This window comes from Furipterus horrens, unplaced genomic scaffold (assembly GCF_987537825.1).
Source record: "Furipterus horrens unplaced genomic scaffold, mFurHor1.1.pri manual_scaffold_4, whole genome shotgun sequence".
Taxonomy (NCBI): Eukaryota; Metazoa; Chordata; class Mammalia; order Chiroptera; family Furipteridae; genus Furipterus; species Furipterus horrens.
Window position 1 is genome coordinate 168,537,923 of NW_028327174.1, and position 20,294 is coordinate 168,558,216.

The 20,294-nt window shown below is 38.8% G+C and overlaps 1 protein-coding gene across 2 annotated transcripts in view; it reads right to left on the bottom strand.

Annotated features, from left to right (window-relative positions):
- KIF27 (kinesin family member 27) overlaps positions 1-3,053 on the bottom strand; it is a 90,836-nt gene extending 87,783 nt beyond the window's left edge. For both annotated transcript variants that reach the window (XM_090275884.1, XM_090275883.1), the window contains exon 1: positions 2,683-3,053. In XM_090275884.1, coding sequence (XP_090132010.1) covers positions 2,683-2,980 — 298 coding nt within the window. In that variant the 5' untranslated portion in view covers positions 2,981-3,053. The remainder of the gene's footprint in view (positions 1-2,682) is intronic.
- Between the last annotated feature and the right edge of the window lie 17,241 nt (positions 3,054-20,294).

Below are 20,294 nucleotides of genomic sequence, written 5' to 3' on the forward strand. Positions count from 1 at the left end.
GGTGGTGGGAAAACACATAAATTGGAACAAGCCTTTTTGGAGAAGAATTTGTCAGTATCTATCCACATTTGAAATGTGTATACCCTTTGATTCACCAAATCCACTTCTAGGAATATATTCTATAGAAATACTAATACACAGATGCAAAGTTAAATGTACAAAGATATGTAACGTGACTTCTTTTATAAGTAAAAATCAGAAACAACCTAAACATTCATTAATACTGGAATGAAAGAACCATGACCCATTCAAACTATAAAATATTATACAGCCAAAAAAAACAAGATGAAATTCTATGACCCAAATGGGAAGAAATAAAGTAACATTTTGTATTGTTAAATGCAAAAAAGAAAGTTACAGAACCATAGGTATAATATCTTATTAAACAGAAAAAAGAAACAAGAACTACATATGTATTTGTAATGAGCCTAGAAAAATGTCTAGAGAACTCTAGAATGGTACACATAAAACTGTTATTTCCTGGGGATGGAAGGAACTTTCATTTGTTTAATTTCTTAAGCATCACTTGGCAACTGTTGTTACAATGAAAAAATATATATATTTTTTAAACTAAAGGGAAAAAACACCATCAAAAGTGTTTCTAATGGTTATTTCTTTGGTTATAGAGTACCTTAAACCAGTTAAAAGTATTTTAGGACAACATATAACTTTTTCCATTAAAGAATTTAAATTGCACTCATGGCCTCTTAAAAACACAATATAGCTGTAATTGTCACCAAGATCTGAACATTTTATACTCCTATTAGTATAAAGCACAAACAGAGTGCTTAAGGTCATAAAATATTGGCCAATCAAAAAAAAAAAAAAAAAATACAGCCCTGGCTGATGTGGCTCAGTGGATTTAATGCTGGCCTGCAAACTGAAAGATTGCTGGTTCCATTCCCAGTCAGGGCACATTTGGGGGCATGAGAGAGACAACCAATTGCCATTTCTCTCTCTTTCTCCCTCCCTTCCCCTCTCTCTAAAAATAAATAAATGAAATTAAAAACTAAAAAAAAGTATTAAAAAAATATAATCTTCAAGAAAAGCCACAACAGTAGAAAACCTGAAATTTATTTCATTGTGAGAACCTAAAATAATCTAGTATCTTAAATCTCCTAATCCTATATACCAAGGATTCTAAAACAAACAAACAAACAAACAAAAAACAGGAAGAGCAGTGGCATTGAGCACTTAAGGCCCCTCCATTTAATCTTTGGAATGAGGGCCTCCTCAAACCACAGAGACACCTTCCAAAGCTCGCCCCACCCCATCCCTGTACTTAATGAGAGATGTTTCTGAAAATCACATATTCTACATTTGAGAAGTATGAAGTAGAAACGGTTTTGAAAGTCATTATACAGAGATTACTAATGACAATTTTAAACAATGATGTATAAGCACAACATTCAAACAATTGCTTTTGGTATAAAAAGACCAATACAGTAAACAGTCTCAACAGAGGAGGTGGCTTCTAGTCCAGCTCTGTCACTAGCCACCTGACTCAATAAGCCTTTAATCATTCTGTGGCTGGGGCTCCTCACTTATAAAGGAAGAGAAATGATTTTCAAGGTTCCTTCCAGCTCTAAAGGAATCTGATGATACTATCTTTTCCAAACTATAATTACAAGCAGGAAAAATTACATCCTAAATTATTCAGTGTTTAAAATAGAAATCTGTATATACATGTGAGGTAATGGATGTGTTAACTAGAAAAGAGGAATCCTTTCACAATGTACACATACTTGTATATCAAATCATCCTAATGAACACTTAAAATACCTTACAATTTTGTCAACTATACGTCAATAAAGCTGTAAAAAACTGAAATCTGGCTAAAAAATGGCGGGGGGCAAGGTGGAGACACTTTAAACTACATAATAAATTTCTCTTATTTTCCTCTAAGCTCTGATTACAGGACTCTTAATATTTACGAGTGGACTATTAAAAGATGCAAAATCTAATCATGTTAATTTATGTCTCTCAAATTTAAATTCTGTTCAAAATGACAAAGGGTTGCCAGAAGCAGCGGGTGGGGGAAATGGGTGAAGGTAATCAAAAGCCACAAACTTTCCATTACAAGATAAGTCCTGGGGATGCCATATACAGCATGGTGGCTACAGTTAACAATACTACTCTATTGTGTATTTGAAAGTTGCTAAGATTTCTCATCACAAGAAAAGGAAATTTGGAACTGTGTGAGGTGACTGATGTTAACTAAACTGTGGTAAGCATTTTGCAATATAAATATATATCAAGTCATTTCTCAAACAACTATAATCATAAATTAAATTGCTTAATAAAACATCAATATTTAAAAATAAATGTTTCTTTTTTATTACTCTTTCTTCCTTTATATTGAATTTATTGGCCTGACACTGGGTAATAAAATTATACAGGTTTCAGGTGCACAATTCCACAACATATCATCTGTACACTGTATTGTGTATTCACCATCCCAGGTCAAGTCTCCTTCCATCACCATTTATCCCTCTACACCCTCCTCTACCTCCTTCCCCCTCCCCACTAAAAACAAATGTTTCAAAGATGACATTTGAGCACATCTGATTATCCTATTCATTATTTCGTTCGATCAAGATGTTGAGCACCTACTATGAGTCAGGTACTGTCGTTTTGTAGCTTCTTTCAAGTGTTTCAAAAGTCAGAGTATGAGAATCTTACCAACATGGCCTCCTCCGATGGTGTATGTCTTCCCAGATCCAGTTTGTCCATAGGCAAAAACAGTGGCATTATAGCCTTCAATGAGTGACAACACAAGTGGCTTTATGCACATATTATAAACTTCATCTTGAGTGGAATTTTTGCCAAAAACAAAATCAAAAGTAAAGACTCTATCTCTCCCAATGATAACTTGCTGGGTGTTTGGAATGACTCTCACACAAACTTGATAGTTATGAAGAACTTCTTTGCATAGGAGAGGTCTAATTCTTACAGCAACTTTTACTGGTATTTCTTCCATGGCAGCTTAGATTTTACTAAATAGATTTTCTACTTAATATTCAGTATCTAGTGTGAGAAACATCCATTTTACAAGATCTGGACTCCTGTGTATCAAAATAAAAACAAAGTCTAATTATTGACTCTTCTATCCTAATAAACAAATCATCATCTAAAGCAAAGTCAATTAGAACAGGATTTGCTCCAACATAGGACAGTACAAAGAGTAAGTCTATCTTGTAAAAGTACATCTATAATTTATAGATGAAGTGATATGATGTCTGAATTTTCTATAAAATAATCTAGGGGGTGAAGGCCATGAGTTGGTAAATGATGAAACTAAATAAAAGCACATGGGATTCCATTGTGCCTTTCTTTCTGTAATGATGTTTCCCAGCTCAATCTAAATATTTAATAACTAGGGAGTTAGAAAATTAAGAAAAGAAAATAACTGGGAAATTGTACACAGGTGTTAAAAGCAAATCCTTACACTAGGTTTTATTGCTATATATTGAAAAATAGCATCTCTTCTTTGCCACAAATATTATATAAATAAATCCATGAAATAATTTTAAGGATTTCCATAAGTCAGTATAAATTAAAAAGGAATTTTTTACTCAAAAATAATCAAAAATGGCAGAAAAACTGCTTTTCTACTCCTAAATTATATATACTTATTTCTGAAGATCTCTGGTGGAGTTAATACATTAAAAATTAAATTGCACCCTGGCCGGTGTGGCTCAGTTGGTTGGAGCATCATCTCGTAACTGAAATGTTGAGGGTTCAATTCCCGGTCAGGGCTTATACATAGGCTGCAGGTTCGTTCCCCAGTCCCAACACTTATGATCCCCATACAGAAGGCAACCAATCAATGTTTCTCTCTCACATGGATGTTTCTCTCTTTCCCTTCCTTTCCCTCTAAAAAGTAATGAAGAAATGTCCTCAGGTGACGATAAAAGAAATTAAATCGTAGCTACACTTACAATGAACAACCTGAAAAAAAAAATTAAGACAACAATTCTGCCCTGTTGGTGTGGCTCAGCGGATTGAGCAACAGCCTACAAATCAAAAGGTTGCCGGTTCAATTCCCAGTCAGGCCACATGCCTGTGTTGCAAGCCAGGTCCCCAGCTGGGGGCATGAGAGAGGCAACTGATCATGTATCTCTCACACACCGAGGTTTCTCCCCCTCGCTTTCTCTCTCCCTTTCCCTCTCTAAAGTAAATAAATAAAATCTTTTTAAAAATTCCATTTACATTAGCATCAAAAGAATAAAATATTTAGAAATAAATATTTTTTAAGATGTGTAACAAAAACTACAAAATATTGTCGAAAGTAAAGAAGATTAAATAAATGGAAAAGAAATCTCAAGTTCATGGATTGGAAGACAACAGCTAAGATGGCAATGTTTCCCAAACTGATCTACAGATTCAACACAACTCTTATCAGAATCCCAACTGACTTCTTTGTAGAAATTGACAAGCTGACCCTAAAATTCATATGGAAATTCAAGGGACACAGAACAGCAGAAACAATAGTGAAAGAGAACAAAACTGGAGGACACACTTCTCCAATTTTAAAACCAAGCAACAGTAATCAAGACAGTGTGTACAGGCATAAGCCAGACTTAAAAATCAATGAAAAAGGAGAGCTAGAAGATAAAAGGGGATAAATGGTGATAGAAGGAGACTTGACTTGGGGTGGTAAACAAAATACACAGATGATGTATTGTAGAAATGTATACCTAAAACCCATATAATTTTATTAACCAATGTCACCTCAATAAATTCAATGAAAAAAAGAAATTTAATATGGGGAAAAAATGATCAATGGAAAAGAATTGAGGATCCAGAAATAAATCACATTTATAGGCAATTAATTTGCAACAAGCATGCCAAGACAATTAAATGGGGAAACATAGTCTTTTCAAAAACTGGATAGCCACAGTCATAAGAATGAAATTGGACTTCTACCTCATATAAATAAGTTAATTCAAAATGGTTCATAGACCTAAATGTAATGGTTGAAACCATACAATTCTTTCTTTAAGAGTTTATTTATTTATTTATTTATTTAGAGAGAGGTGAAGGGAGGGAGAAAGAGGGAAAGAAACAGCAATGTGCAAGAGAAACATCTATTTGTTGCCTCTTGCACGCCCCCAGCATGCTCCCAACTGGGGACCTGGCACACAACCCAGGCTTGTATCCTATCCAGGAATCAAACCAGCAGCCTTTCTTCTTGAGATGATGCCCCGCCCACTGTGCCACACCGGTCAGGGCAAAACTATAAAATTCTTAAAAGAAAACATAAGGGTAACTCTTCCTAACTTTGGATTTGGCAATGGTTTTTCAGATAGGACACCAAAAGCAAGAGCAATAAGCAATAAAAGGAAAAATAGGTAAAATGCTTTTAATCAAATTTAAAAGTTTTATGCCTCAAAAGACACCATCAAGGAAGTGAAAAGACAACTCACTGAATGGGAGAAAATATCTGCAAATATATGGAATAAAGATCTGTATCTGGAATATATAAGGAACTATAAAAACTCAATAGTAAAAGCAAAACAAAACAAAACAAAGTTTTAAAATGGGCAAAGGCTCTGCAAAGACATTTCTTCAAAGACAATATTAAAATGGCCTATAAGCATAGGCAAAGATGCTCAACATTAGCTTCCAGGGAAATACAATCAAAACCACGTGAGATACCATTTTGTGCCCACTAACACAACTATAATCAAAAAGACAGATTGTAAGTGTTAGCAATAAGGTAAAGAATACAGAATCCTCATACACTTCTGATGGGAATGTAAAATAATGCAATTGCTTTGGAAAACAGTCTACCAGTTGCTCAGTAAGTTAAACAAAGGGTTATCTTTGACCCAGAAACTCTGAAAACATTTGTTCACATAAAAACTTGTAATTAACCCTGGCTGGTGTGGCTCAGTGGATTGAGCGCCGGCCTGTGAACCAAATCGCCAGTTCAATTCCCAGTCAGGGCACATGCCTGGGTTGTGGGCCAGGTCCCCAGTTGGGGCCATGAGAGAGGCAACCACACATTGATGTTTCACTCCCTCTCTTTCTCCTCCCTTCCCCTCTCCCTAGAAATAAATAAATAAAATTTAAAAAATAAAAAATAAACTTGTACATGATAGGATGTCTTGGTAGGTTAAAAGGTTTAAAAATGTAACAAGTAATCTATGATAATGTTTAGTGCAGCTTTTGAAAAATAATCAGGTTGGGAGAAGGCAAGTCTTGAACAGCATCATTAAGTAATCTAGCAGACTAATGAACTAAAATAACATTTTTAGCACTACTTGCTATGGAAAGGTTAATTAAGACATATTTAATACTCACTAGCCTTTAAAAAACTCTGCAGCAGTACTGGACATTTATAACTTTGTGAGTGGATAGTCTGAAAAGGATCACAATAATGAAAAACACTCACATCACTCTATTTAAAGAGCCCACTGAGTTAAAAAAAAAAAAAAATCAGCTCCCTTGGGCTGTAAAATCCCAAAACACAGTGAACAAACTATCTTTAATGGCAATAGAGATGCATCTAACCTTGTCAGTTTTATTCATTCTATTAATATTCAGCACTGAAAAAGAAAAAACACTCATATGTATGATACATCTTTCCTAGGATCCTAAAGGACTCTACAATCATCTGGTACTGTAAACTCCAAAAAAAAATGCAGAGATGCTGTGTTGAGCTGGTTCTTCCAAACGTCTCTAGAAGTTTTCATCATACAGATTTTTTTTTTTAATGCCATCGCATTAAAACAAGTCATGGTCTGTGTTAAGCCAAGCCTAACTACTTCCAACGAAATTGGAAGTAGTGCTAAGTGTAACTAGGATATTTTCATTTTCTTGATTTTTATAATAGGAATTTGGCTACAAAGGCAAGGGCTTGCAAAAATTAATATACAAGGATGTGATTAAAAATCTACAGCACTTACACTTCTTCTGCTTCTGGTCAATTACAGTGATCAAAAGCATAGGTATTAGGTCATCATTATTTGTAAAGAAACGTGAAATCTGACTGGCTGGTAATATATAGGCATACTCAAAGGAAGTTTGAAAGCTGAGCAAAGACAAGAGAAATATTTGACCAGTGTTGCCATGCCGTTAATCAGAAATAAGTGTTTCCAAATACTGTTGCCATCCTGTGCCCTTCGATTTTCAGAGGTGGTGGTTGTCTAAAAATTGTGGCTTGTTAGTATTTCCATAAGAAATTTCGCAGCAAATGGATAGTGAATCGCATAAGGATCTCAGAAAAGACTCCAAATACACAAAGAACTAGGTGGAGAAGATACGAAGAGGGGAAAGCAACAAAGATTTAAAAACTTGAAGAGGGCGGTGCTATTTGATAGGTTTTAAAGAAAGAATTTGGGCACCCTTTCTTTATCAATTTATAAACTACGTCTGAGTGAAGGGGCAATCGGACTTCCACAGCACTTAGAATGCACCAAGTTTCAACATCCGCGAGGGAAAGAAGGCGGCCAGCGACAGACAAAACGAAACCCCCAAAGTGGGTGGGCCTTTCCATTCCTTCCAGATCCTGCACTTCGAAGTACCAACACGAGAAATACACAAGGATATGACTCAGTGTCTCTCGGTCCCGCACTTCCACGCATCCCCATTCCCTCTGTCCTTCTGAGAGGGTCGCTAGGCTGGGATCCCAGCACCCCTTGGGCGCCTTCATCGGCCTCGCCGATGCCCCAACCGCCCCCCGAGCCCCGCCTCAGCGGCCCCCGAGCACCTTGCTCCCGGACGGAGTCGCCCCCTCCTCCCAACGGCGGGCCCGGAGCGCGGCAGGCAGGAGGACCGCAGGACGCCGCACTGCACCCGACCCCGCTAGCTCCGACAGCCCGCCCGCGGCACACTGACTGGCAAGAGACAGCCTCAGTCTCCGGGCGGCGAGCACTGCGCTGAACTTCTTGGTTTCCCTCCGCCGCCACCGCCGCCCGCGTCTTTTGTTGTCAAAGGTTCTCCGGGCAACCGGCGAAGCGGGCCGCCAACGCGGCCCCTCCCAGCCGCGTCACGCTGCGCGCCGGCCCGCTCCCGGGCCCCGCCCACGCTGTCAAACTCGGCCCCGCCCAGTCCAGTCAATCCCCACCCAACGCAGCCCCGCCTCGCGGGAGCTTACTTCAGAACACCTGGAGGCGTACCTCGCAGCAACAAACCAAAGTTACTCTCCGCGGCCAGGCCGTGGCGGGGTAGTCCTCCCGATATGCGGAGATTGTGGGTTCCATCCCAGGTCAGGGTACATACAAGAATTAACTAATTAATTAACTAATTAATCAATGGCAGAACAACAAATCAGTGTCTCTCGCTCTCTCCTTTCCTCTAGCTCTCTAAAATCAATAAACAAAAATAAAAATAAAAAATAAAGTGACTTTTCATGGATGTAAATCACAGTGTTTCAATATTTTAGCTATCAATTCAATTTCTTTTTATTGAAGTAAAGTTGACATATAATAAATAATTTTAAAGTGCTATTTAGTGGCATTTTAGACATTCATTCACACTGTTGTACAACCATCATCTCTGATTCCAAAACATTTCCATCACCCCAAAAGGGGACCCCCCATACCAGTTAGTAGCCTCTTCCAATACCTCTCCCCAAGCCCCTGGCAACCAGTAATTTGCTATCTGTTTCCATGGATGTACCTGTTCTTGACATTTCATATTTGTGGCCTTTTATCTGGCTTCTTTTGCTAACTGTTTTCCAGGATCACCCATGTTGTAGCATGTATCAGTACTTTCTATTCTCTTTTACGGCTGAATAATATTCCATTATACAGACATACCACATTGTATTTATCCATTCATAAGCTGATGGACATGTGGGCTGTTTCTACTTTTTGGCTAATATGGGTAATGCTACTGTGAACATTCAGATGAACATTCATGTACCAGTATTTGTGTAATGTCTGTTTTCAGTTCTTTTGGGTACAGACTAAGGAGTGAAATTGCTGAGTCCTGTGGTAATTCTATGTTTAACTTTTCCAATATAGTTTTAAAAGCCTCAGTGCCTCCCATTTTGGGTAGCACAATCTAAGCATCTTTGAAAACATTCCTTCTCTCTTGAAACTTAGGGGTGAACATGAAAAAGAGCTGCTTAATTATTAAATTGAATTATTTTGAATTTAAAAAACTCAAATATATGAATTTGTTAATGTTGCATTTTTAGAACTTTTTAAAATTTGTTTTATTGATTATGTTATTACAGTGGTCCCAATATTTCCCCCTCCCAATATTTCCCCCTTTGCCCCCATCCACGCAACACCCCCCATTCCCTCAGGCAATCCCCACACCATTGTTCATGTCCATGGGTCATGCATATAAGTTCTTTGGCCAGTCCATTTCCTTTGCTGTACTTTACATCCCCATGGATATTCCGTAACTACATATTTGTACTTCATAATCCCCCAACTCTTCACCCATTCCTCCACATCCCCCTCCCATTTGGCAACCATCACAGCACTCTCCATATCCATGATTCTGTCTCCCTTCTTGTTTGCTTAGTTTGTTTTTTAGATTCAATTGTTGATAAATATGTATTTATTGCCATTTTATTGCTCATAGATTTGCTCTTTTTCTTAAATAAGTCCCTGTAACATTTCATTTAACAACGGTTTGGTGATGAGGAACTCCTTTAGTTTTTTCTTGTCTGGGAAGCTTTTTGTATGCCCTTCCATTCTAAATGCTATCTTTGCTGGGTAGAGCACTCTTGGCTGTAGGTTCCTGCTTTTCGTGACTTTGAGTATTTCTTGCCAATACCACCTAGCCTGCAAAGTTTCTTTTGAGAAATCAGCTTGTAACAGAACCTCTGGGCTGCTCCGATTTAAACAGAACCCACAGGCCGTTTAGTTAGGGGCCAGATTGCCCGCCGCCAGAATTACAACTCTCAGTACTAGAGTTTAGTGAAAAGAAAAAGAACTGTTTATTTAACAGTTAAATAGATTTATATTATTTGTGGATTTCTGCTGTTGAGTCTTATGTTCTTTAAAATACCCACAAACATATAGTTCTGCCTCCTCCTACCAAACCAGGCCAGCCTTAGAAAAGTCAGAAACATCGTTTCCCTACTTCCTAGACACAGTTCTGCTTTACCAGTAGCTGCCAATCACTCAGTTCTGATTGGGGAGGTCCTTTCTGCGCCGTGGTGCCTTCCAGCTTTTAATGTAGAACCGCGTGGTTTCTCAGCCTCCTTGTAAACTGCCTTTTTTCTGAAAACCACATGGATCTCCTCTCCTTCTCAAAACCGCATGGCGAGAGCCTCTTAAAGCAGCCTGGAGAGCCCTCTCAAAACCTCATGGAGAGCCTAGCTTCTCAAACCGCATGGAGAAGGCCCCTTCACCAAGCCTCATGGAGGGAGAGCATGAGAGCGAGCGAGAGAGCAAGAAAGCAAGAAAGCAAGCCAGCGCGACCGCGCGAGAGAGAGAGCCAAAATGTCCGCAGCTGCTTATATATCCCTGACTGCGTCCTCTGACACAGTGGGTGTTGCAACCAGTTCTGACCATTCACAGAACCCTACATAAACTCTGTAGGCTATTTCTATGCCATCCACAGTTCAAGACTCCTCCCATCTTCTTGGGCCTTGGAAGTATCAAAGCCATTTTGCATAACAAAGACACTAGCAACCAGCCCCAAGCACGCAAAGGCATCTTAAAAGTGGCTTCCCTTTCCCCATCCCCCAGCCGCAAACTCTGGGGTTTGTTTTTGTATCAAGCTGACAGTCTTATGTGAACTCCCCTGTAGGGAACTAACTGCCTTTCTCTTGCTCCTTTTAAGATTCTTTCTTTATCTTTAACTTTTGGCATTTTAATTATGATATGTCTTTCAGTGAGCCTCTTTGCATTTATCTTGTTTGAGACTCTCTGCACTTCCTGGACTTATCTGTGTATTTCCTTCACCAAGTTAGGAAAGTTTTCTGTCATTATTTTTTCAAATAGGTTTCCAATTTCTTGCTCTCTCTCTTCTCCTTCCAGCGCCCCCATGATGCTTTTGTTGATATACTTGAAGTTGTTCCAGAGGCTGTTTACACTATATTTGTTTTTTGTTTTTTGTTTTTATTCCTTTTTCTTCTTCTTGTCCTGATTGGTTGTTTTTGCTTTGTTATGTTCCAAATTATTCATTTGATTCTTGGCTTCATCCACTGTATTGTTGTTTCCCTGTAAACTGTTCTTCATTTCAATTAGTGTATCTTCCATTTCTGACTGGATCTTTTTTATGCTGCTGAGGTCCTCACTAAGTTCCTTGAGCATCCTTATAACCAGTGTTTTGAATTCTACATCTGATAGATTGTTTATCTCCATTTTGTTTAGTTCTTTTTCTGGAATTTTGATCTGTTCTTTCATTTGGGCCATGTTTATTTGTCTCCTCATTTTGTCAGCCTCACTGTGTTTGTTATTATGTATTAGGTAGAGCTTCTATCACCCAAGCTGGGCACTAGAAGTGTACCTTTCATGTGGGCTTAGTACACCCTCTTCTTATAGTTGAGCCTTGATTGCTGTTGGCAGATCAGTGGTGTTAGGGATAAAGAAGCAAGCCAGTGAATCTCGAACCAGTAGGAGATAATTAACAAATGAATCATGGAAAAGGGGCAAGGAAATGACATTTCACAGCTCCTCACACATATCTCTGGGATCAGAAGGAGGAAGATTGTTATCACCAAATAATGAGAAATGGGAACATGTAGCTTGATAACTCTGCAAATAAGTCGAAGATAGACCTATAACTAGATTACCCTTAATTAATCATACCCTGAGTTAAGTTGTTAATCGTGTTAGATTGTGAACCTGGATTAACCAGTAATGGAGAAACGGGGAGAAGGAGAGGGGAGGGGGAGCTAATTGCATTAGTATAACACCAGTTTTCTTTGTCTACTTCACGCGCCCATGCTCCTGGCTGGCGGTGCGCCTGACTCTGCAGACTTGTGAATAAATGTCTCACTTTGCTGCTCAAGTCCTATGTCCTGGTGATTTATTGTGAGCATTTCTCAGGATTTACCCGGGCCAGTCAACTGCAAGGACTGGCTGTCACCACTGATCACTAACCTCCGCCCTCTGTGAAGGATCAGCAGTGAGGAAGCAGGGTGATGGTATTTTGATGCAGGTGTAGCTTTCTACTGGGTATGCAGGGTCTGGGTTTTCCCAAGTGGTGCAGACCAAGGTCAGCCCCCACCTGTATTTTTCCCTGGGCCACTGTGCCTGAGCTATGAAGCAATCTGAGATGGCTGCTCCTTGTGCTGAGGTTGGAGATTCCAAGCCAAAGCCAAGCTGTGAATCTAGGCTGGCTGCTGCTAATGCCAGGAATGGGGCCACTTAGCAAAAGGTATGGGGGGTGGGGGCTTATTGAAGCTGGTTGTTGCTTGTTAGAGGGGATTTAGGAAGTTGTGGAGCATAAGCCAAGATCAGCTACTCATGTGGAAAAGCCACTGTTAACAGCCTGAGTGAGCCATAATTTGGGTGGGGCAGAGCCTCAGGGTATCGGCAGGGTGGGGCAAACAGTGTTAGCCAGGTTGATGGAGTCTCAGATATGGCACCAGCCTGCAGGCTCTGTGGCGGGAGGGTTCAGAAAAGGGACAATGGCCCCTGCCCAACTTTCTGTCTGGAATAAAGTTGTCCCCAGCTCTCTCCTTGATGCCAGACACTTCAGTTCCTTCCTGTGTGCCACAGGTGCCCTTCATTCTGCTACCCCAATACTGGAGCTCAGAGGGAGTGGGTCTGCATAAGTCCATTTGTGAATTCTTTAAGAGGAACTGCTTGGGGCTCCAGAATTTTCTTCCACTGACTCAATATCCTCTGGTTTTTGCAACCAAAATTTATGGGGACTTATCTTCCTGGTACTAGAACCCTGGGCTGGGGGTCCTGACATGGAGCCAGAACTCCTTGCTCCCTGGATATCCCTCCCAAATTTTATCCCAGCCCATTCCACATCTCTGCCCCTCCTACCAGTCTGGATGGATATGATTTCTTTACTTCCATAGTTAGACTTTCATTCAACTCTTTTCTGACAGTTCTGAGTGCTGGATGTTCTATAGTTTAGTTGTAATTTTGATGTGGTTGTGTGAGGAGGCACGCTGTTTTACCTATGCCACCATCTTGACCAGAGGTCCAACTTTTAGAACTCTAAAAAAAAAGATTGTACTTCATGACAGTAAATTGATAGGTCAGCCTGACTTGCTGACAAAGTCTCAATAAGTTATAGTAACAATTTATTGGGTTGGCCAAAAAGTTCCTTTAGTTTTTTCCATATGATGGCTCTAGTAGTGCTTAGTTGTCTTTAACTTCATTTGAAACAATTTTATTTTATTGTATTGTGATAGCTGTCATATAGCATGCATTTTTAAAAAACATAAAAATTGGTGAATTTTTGTGCAGCCATTTTAATATTGAAGATGGAAAAATATGCAACATTTTTGGTGTATTGTTGTTTATTGTTTCAAGAAAGTAAAAACACAGCTGAAATGCAAAAAAAAAAGATGTGTGCAGTGTATGAAGAAGTAATGTGACTGATCAAATGTGTCAAAAGTGCTTTGCGAAGTTTCTTGGTACTATTGACATTTTGACCAAATAATTCTTTGCTGTGGGGCTGTCATGCATTGGAAGATGTTTAGCAGTACCCCTGGTCTCTACCCACTAGAAACTAATAGCAGGAGATAGCATACATACTCAAAATAACTTAATAAATTTATTAGTGAAAATGAAAAATGTGTCTTTTATTTTACAGAGAAAAAACTAAACAGATTTTTTTTTTTTTGCCAATCCAATCAATTTGAGAATTCTTAAGAAGGCTCAGCAGCAGGACTCAAGGTTACACATTTGCTGAGGAGGTCAGCAAATACCTAACAGGCTTGGAATGGGACATTTCCTGTTGCTCCCAAATTGGTGTCTTGAATCCAAAGTTGAAGAAAAGAGGTCACTTAAGTTTCCCGCAACACACACACACACGGAGGATTTACAGCAGATCAAACCCAACCTTATCCAATTCCAACCTTATCTCCTTTTAAAGTCCTTATAAGAAAGACATGAGTGCTAAGGGAGAGAGTCATGGAGTCTTGGGCCTTGCAGGGTGGTGAACAGAGATTTTAACAGATACGAAACTTCCCTCCTAAGTCAAAGAAGGCTCTTAAAGTGACCTGGAGAGCCTGGGAGAATGGCACCAAGAGGAAACTGGCCTTCAGGTTGGACATGGCAAGAGGAAGAGGTCTGATCTGCTTCAGTGCCTCTCTAGAGGGACCAAAACAATTGAATGGCAGCGCAGAAAGCACCCTGAGTGGAGCAGCCTATGCTCCCACCATTGTGCAGTCGAGAACCTGTCTCCAGTCTTGCCCTCACAAATCCACCCTCCACACCTGCTATAGGGATCTACTTAGGACATAAGTCTGACCACAAATCTGTCCTTTGCCCCTAGCCTTTCTGTAACATCATAGAGAATATTACTTCTTAGCAGCTGGAATGAGAAATCCACATACAGAGAGACATAATTTTGCTGATAAAATGCTCTGCTAGCCTACGCCCAAGTGGAAGCTAAGCCTGGGTTTGACTTGGTTGGTACCCAGGCTTCAGAGAAGAGCTGGTACCCAGGCGAAGAATTATGTGACTTTCTTGAGAAGGAATGAAGAAAGTGGAGGAAGGGGAAGGTGTTGGGAAGAGGCTGAATCAGAGAGGAAGAATAGGATAAATGATAAGGTAATTTCAGGGAAAATGGTAATCATTAATATGGATCTTTAGGTTTTATGCTGTGAAGTATGCAATGTGAACCCTTTCCTCTCGCTCCCCTTCAGAATCTTTGGCAAAGTCCCCATAGCTAACCAAAACATGTGTGATAAAGAATTGTTTGAAGGAACTTAAAGATATGCCAGTCCCAGAGCCCTGTCTGCTGATGAATAAAAACAAAGCTTGACCACGTGGACCTAGAAGGCAGAGGATTAGAAGAAAGCTGAAGTCTGGCTTGCATATCAATGTTTCACTTCACTAATAAACCAAACAATGCAAATTAAAATGATAAACAATTTTCACCTATTACGTTGTCAACAACTTATCATAAAGTAGTATCGGCAATCAAGACAGGCACTTTTATATATAATCCCACCTCTTGTCATCTCTTCTTTAAAAATAGAGATATCAATAAAGAATCGTGTACAGGCATGTTCATTATAATATTTATAATAGCAAAAACTTGAAAGTTACATATATGTTCAGTGAAAGGGATTGATAAATTAACAATAGTGCATTTATAAGACTGAATATTATGTCCTCATTGAAATTCATGTTCACAATAATTTGATATAAGAAAATGCTTACACTAATGGCTTGGACAGAAAGGGCTCAGAGGTCTGAGAGGTGGGAAACCTAAAATATTCCCCTCATCTCAAACTAAGTATAGTGGGCAAAAGAGTTTTGGACAAGTGTGACATGCCTTGCATACCTTCCTTCAAAGAAGCCCTTTTTCCCCCAATATGGGACATTGAAAAATTAATACCTGCCTTTTCTCATCTAGTGGTTATGGATTGAATGATGTCTTTTAACCCTGTTGCCAAATCTGTTGCCCCCAGAATACAACAAGGATGCCGGCCTGTTAAACCAAGCACACCATTGTCCGGGGACAGCCAACTGACCTGGAGTCTGCACGACCCTTCCCCATGTGGGAAGGCCACCCTCCCCTCCACATCCCCACTCTTATTAGGGATTTCTGGACCCAAGGGTAGGTAGGACGACAATCATGTCCAGCTTGAAACAGCTAGAGGAGCACAAGACCTTCGCCCATTGTCCTTTATAAGATTATATATAAAGGGTCTTAGGTCTGAGAGGGGGGAATTGTTATTTTTTAATGTTATTAAAAAATAATTAATTAATTTTTTTAAAAAAGACTAATATAGGAAAGGGTGAAGCTAGGGAACTTACATGCACAACCCATGAACATGTACTAATGGGGGTGGGGTTGCTGGGGAGGGGGAGGTGCTGGGTAGAGGGGAGCAAAGGGGAAAAAAATTGGAACTATTGTAATAATATAATCAATAAAATATACTTAAAAAAAGAAAATGCTTACAAATTAAGGATGCAATTATATAATTTCCTCACCTGAGGAAGTGGGATAAAAATCACCTCTACTTCATAGGGTTGTGTGAGGTTTGAAAGGAGAAAATAATTGTAAAGCACACAGAACAGTAAGTACTTAAAAGTTATTAGATGATTAGAATAATGATAATTTTCTCAGCTTTCTTTGGGGAAGAAATACATATATAAAAAAATAAGATAATAAAAATATTCAACAAAATTCACCAAATGATAGCCATCATTAACACTGAGTTAAAGTTCATTTTTTAAATTTTTTAATGAATTAATTGGGGTGACATTGGCTAATAAAATTATATAGGTTTCAAGTAAAGGTCATTTTTTTAAAATGTAATCTTTAGTGTATTTTTTTCATTACCATTTAATCCCCTTATACTGCCCCTCACCCCAGTAATCACCACACTGTTGTCCATGTCTATGAGTCCTTTTTCCTTTTTGTTCAATCCCTCCTCCCCCTGTCCTCCCCTTGCCACTAGCTGTCATCTTCTCTCCATCTATGAGTCTGTCTCTGTTTTGCTCGTTAGTTCAGTCTGTTCATTAGATTCCACATATGAGTGAAATCATATGGCATTTGTCTTTCTCTGACTGGCTTATTTCATTTAGCATAATGTTCTCCAGGTCCATCCATACTGTCGCAAAGTGTAAAATTTTCTTCTTTTTTACAGCCAGGTAGTATTCTATTGTGTAAATGTCCCCTGGTTGTTTTATCCACTCGTCTACGTAAGGACACTTGGGCTGTTTTCATATCTTGGTGATTGTAAATAATGCTGCATTGAGTGCTTATGTTCTTTTGAATTAGCATCTTGGGTTCCTTTAAATATAGTCCCAGAAGTGGGATTGCTGGGTCAAAAGGCAGATCCATTTTTAATTTTCTGAGGTATCTCCATACTGCTTCCCACACTGGCTACACCAGTCTGCATTCCCACCAATAGTGCAAAAGGGTTCCCCTTTGTTCACATCCTCATCAGTGCTTGTTGTTAATTGGTTTATTAATGATAGCCATTCTGACAGGTGTGAAATGGTATCTCATTGTGCTTTTAATTTGCATTTCTCTGATAATTAGTGACATTGAGCATCTTTTCATATGTCTATTGGTCATCTATTTGTCCTCTTTGGAGAAGTGTCTATTCATGTACTTTGCCCATTTTTTAGTTGGGTTGTTTGTTTTTCTGGTTTGAGTTTTGGATATTAACCCCTTATAAGGTGTATGAGCAAATATATCCTCCCATTCTATGGGTTGTCATTTTATTTTGTTGATGATTTCCTTTGCTGTGTGAAAACTTTTTAGTTTGAAGTAGTCCCATTTGTTTATTTTTTTCTTTAGTTTCCCTTGCCTGCTGATATAGAGCTGTTGAAAAATTGCTATGAGTGATGTCCATGATTTTACTGCCTACGTTTTCTTCTAGGATTTTTATGGTTTCTGGGCTTTGATCCATTTTGGATTTATTCTTGTGTGTGGTGTAAGAAGATGACTTAGTTTCATTTTTCTATACATATCTGTCCAATTTTCCCAACACCATTTATTGAACAAACTATCATTAGCCCATTATATGTGCTTGCTTCCTCTGTCAAATATTAATTAACTATAAAGGTGTGGGTTTATTTCTGGGCTTTTTATTCTGTTTCATTGATCTGTGTGTCTGTTTTATGCCAGTACCTTGCTGGTTTGATTATTGTGGCCTTATAGTATAGTTTGATATCAGGTAGTGTGATTCCCCCAATTTTGTTTTTTCTCAGGATCACTGTTGTCATGTGGAGCCTTTTTTGCTTCCATATAGATTTTTGAAATATTTGTTCTAGTTCTGTGAAATATGTCATTGGAATCTTTATAAACACTGTGTTGAATCTATAGTTTGCTTTGGGTAGTATGGACATTTTAATGACGTTAATTATTCCAACCCATGAACACAGGATGTGTTTCCATTTATTTGTATCTTCTTCAATTTTTTCTTCAGTGTCTTATAATTTTTTGTGTATAGGTCTTTTACATTCTTGGTTAGGTTTATTCTTACGTATTTTATTCTTTTAGAAGAAATTGTGAATGGAATTGTTTTCTTAATTTCCCTTTCTATTATGCAACTGATTTTGGGATATTAATTATGTATCATGCTACTTTGCTGAGTTCATTTATCAGTTCTAGCAGTTTCCTGGTAGAATCTTTGGGGTTCTCTTCGTACAATATCATGTCATCTGCAAATAATGACAGTTTTACTTATTCCTTTCCAAGTTGGATGCCTTTTATTTCTTCTTGTCTGATTGCTATTCCTAGGACTTCCAGTCGTCGGCAGCCGTCCGTCTCGAGAGACGATGGTGTAGCTTCTTAAGAGCCTATCTGCACCGCCGAGAATGGCTGTGCAGTCCGACTCGGGAGTGACACGGTATCTGTCTCCTCCCGTGTTCCGTCTCGAGAGACGATGGTGTAGCTTCTTAAGAGTCTATCTGCACCGCCAAGAATGGCTGTGCAGTCCGACTCGGGAGTGACACGGTATCTGTCTCCTCCCGTGTTGAATCGACATCTTGCGATGATGCTGGAGTGTCCTCTCCAGTGAAGCTGAAGCTACAGAGCCTGGGCAGGGTGATATGGAGGGTCTGCTGTTGCCCATGCAGCAGACACCCCCCCTCTCTTCGCAGCTGAAGGGTCGAAGGGAAAGACGGAGTCAATACAGCTTGGCTTCAGGTGCGCCGCAGGAGTTGCCGGTATTGACTACAACGTCAAACCGCCTTAGGGACTCCGGCTCCGGATTTTCTGTCGGGGTTTACTCCCTTAGCCTTTCCCCTGAAGAGGTATGCCGCAAGGCAGCGGAGGTTTTTTGGAGTCAGAGTTTTCCTTCTCTGATGTGCCCTGACTAGAAGATCGAACCAGCGACACTTAGCAGTACTATGCTGAATAACAGGTGAAAGCAGATATTTCTGTCTTGTTCTCAATCTTAAGAAGAATGCTTGTAGTTTTGCCCATTGAATATGATGCTGGCAGTGGGTTTGTCACATATGGCCTTTATTATGTTTAAGTATGTTTCTTCTAATCCCACTTTACTGAGAGTTTTTATCATAAATGGGTGCTGGGTTTTACCAAATGCTTTTTCTGCATCTGTTGATGTAATCATGAGGTTTTTACCCTTCATTTTGTTTATGTGATGAATCATACTTATTGATTTGTGAATGTATCAAACTGGCATTCCTGGAATAAATCCTACTTGATCATGGTGTATGATCTTTTGTGATGCATTGCTGTATTCAGTTTGCTAATATTTTGTTGAGGATTTTAGCATCTATGTTCATCTGGGATATTGACCTATAATTTTCTTTCTTTGTAGTATTTTTATCTGGTTTTGGAATTAGGATAATGCTGGCCTCATAAAATGAGTTTGGGAGCCCTCTATATCTTGAATTTTTTGAAATAGTTTGAGAAGAAGAGGTGTTAGTTCTTCTTGGAATGTTTGGTAAAATTCACCTGTGAAGCCATCCATTCCAGGGCTTTGCTTGTTGGGAATGTTTTTTTTTGTTTTTTTTTTTAACTGCTTCAATTTCACTAGGTGTAGTCTGTCTATTCAGAATATCTTATTCTTCCTGATTTAGTTTTGGAAGATTGTATGTTTCTAGGAATTTATCAGTTTCATCCAGGTTGTCCAGTTTGTTGGCATATAGTTGTTCGTAATATTTTCTTACAGTCCTTTGTATTTCTTTGGTGTCAGTTTTTATTTCTCCTCTTTCATTTCTGACCTTATTTTTTGGGTTCCTTTCTCTTTTTTTCTTGATGAGTCTGGTTAAAGGTTTGTTAATCTTGTTTATCTTTTCAAAGAACCAGCTCTTGGATTTATCGATCCTTTGTATTGTTTCTTTAGATTCTATTTTGTTTATTTCTGCTCTGATTGTAAAAACCATTTTTAAAGTTGACCAATTATGCTCTTAATTCCAAGGAACAGAAACCAACGCTGGACTACTTAAGGGGGAAAAAAAGACTTGTTTGAAAAGTTTATGATTAGAGCACTTTATATTACAAGTAATGGGAACTCCAAATCAAATTATGTTAAATAAGAAAATATATTCCAGTTCATATAACTTAACATAAAATGTGAAAAATTATGTCTTAGAATTAATGAACTAGAGCATACTCCTATATATTCATGAGTTTATTTAAAAGAGACCTCTATTCTATTACATCAATTAATTTAATTCCTGTACCAATTCCATACTGCTTTAATTACTATAACTTTCTGGTATATTTTGCTATCTGATAGGGCAAGCCCCTCC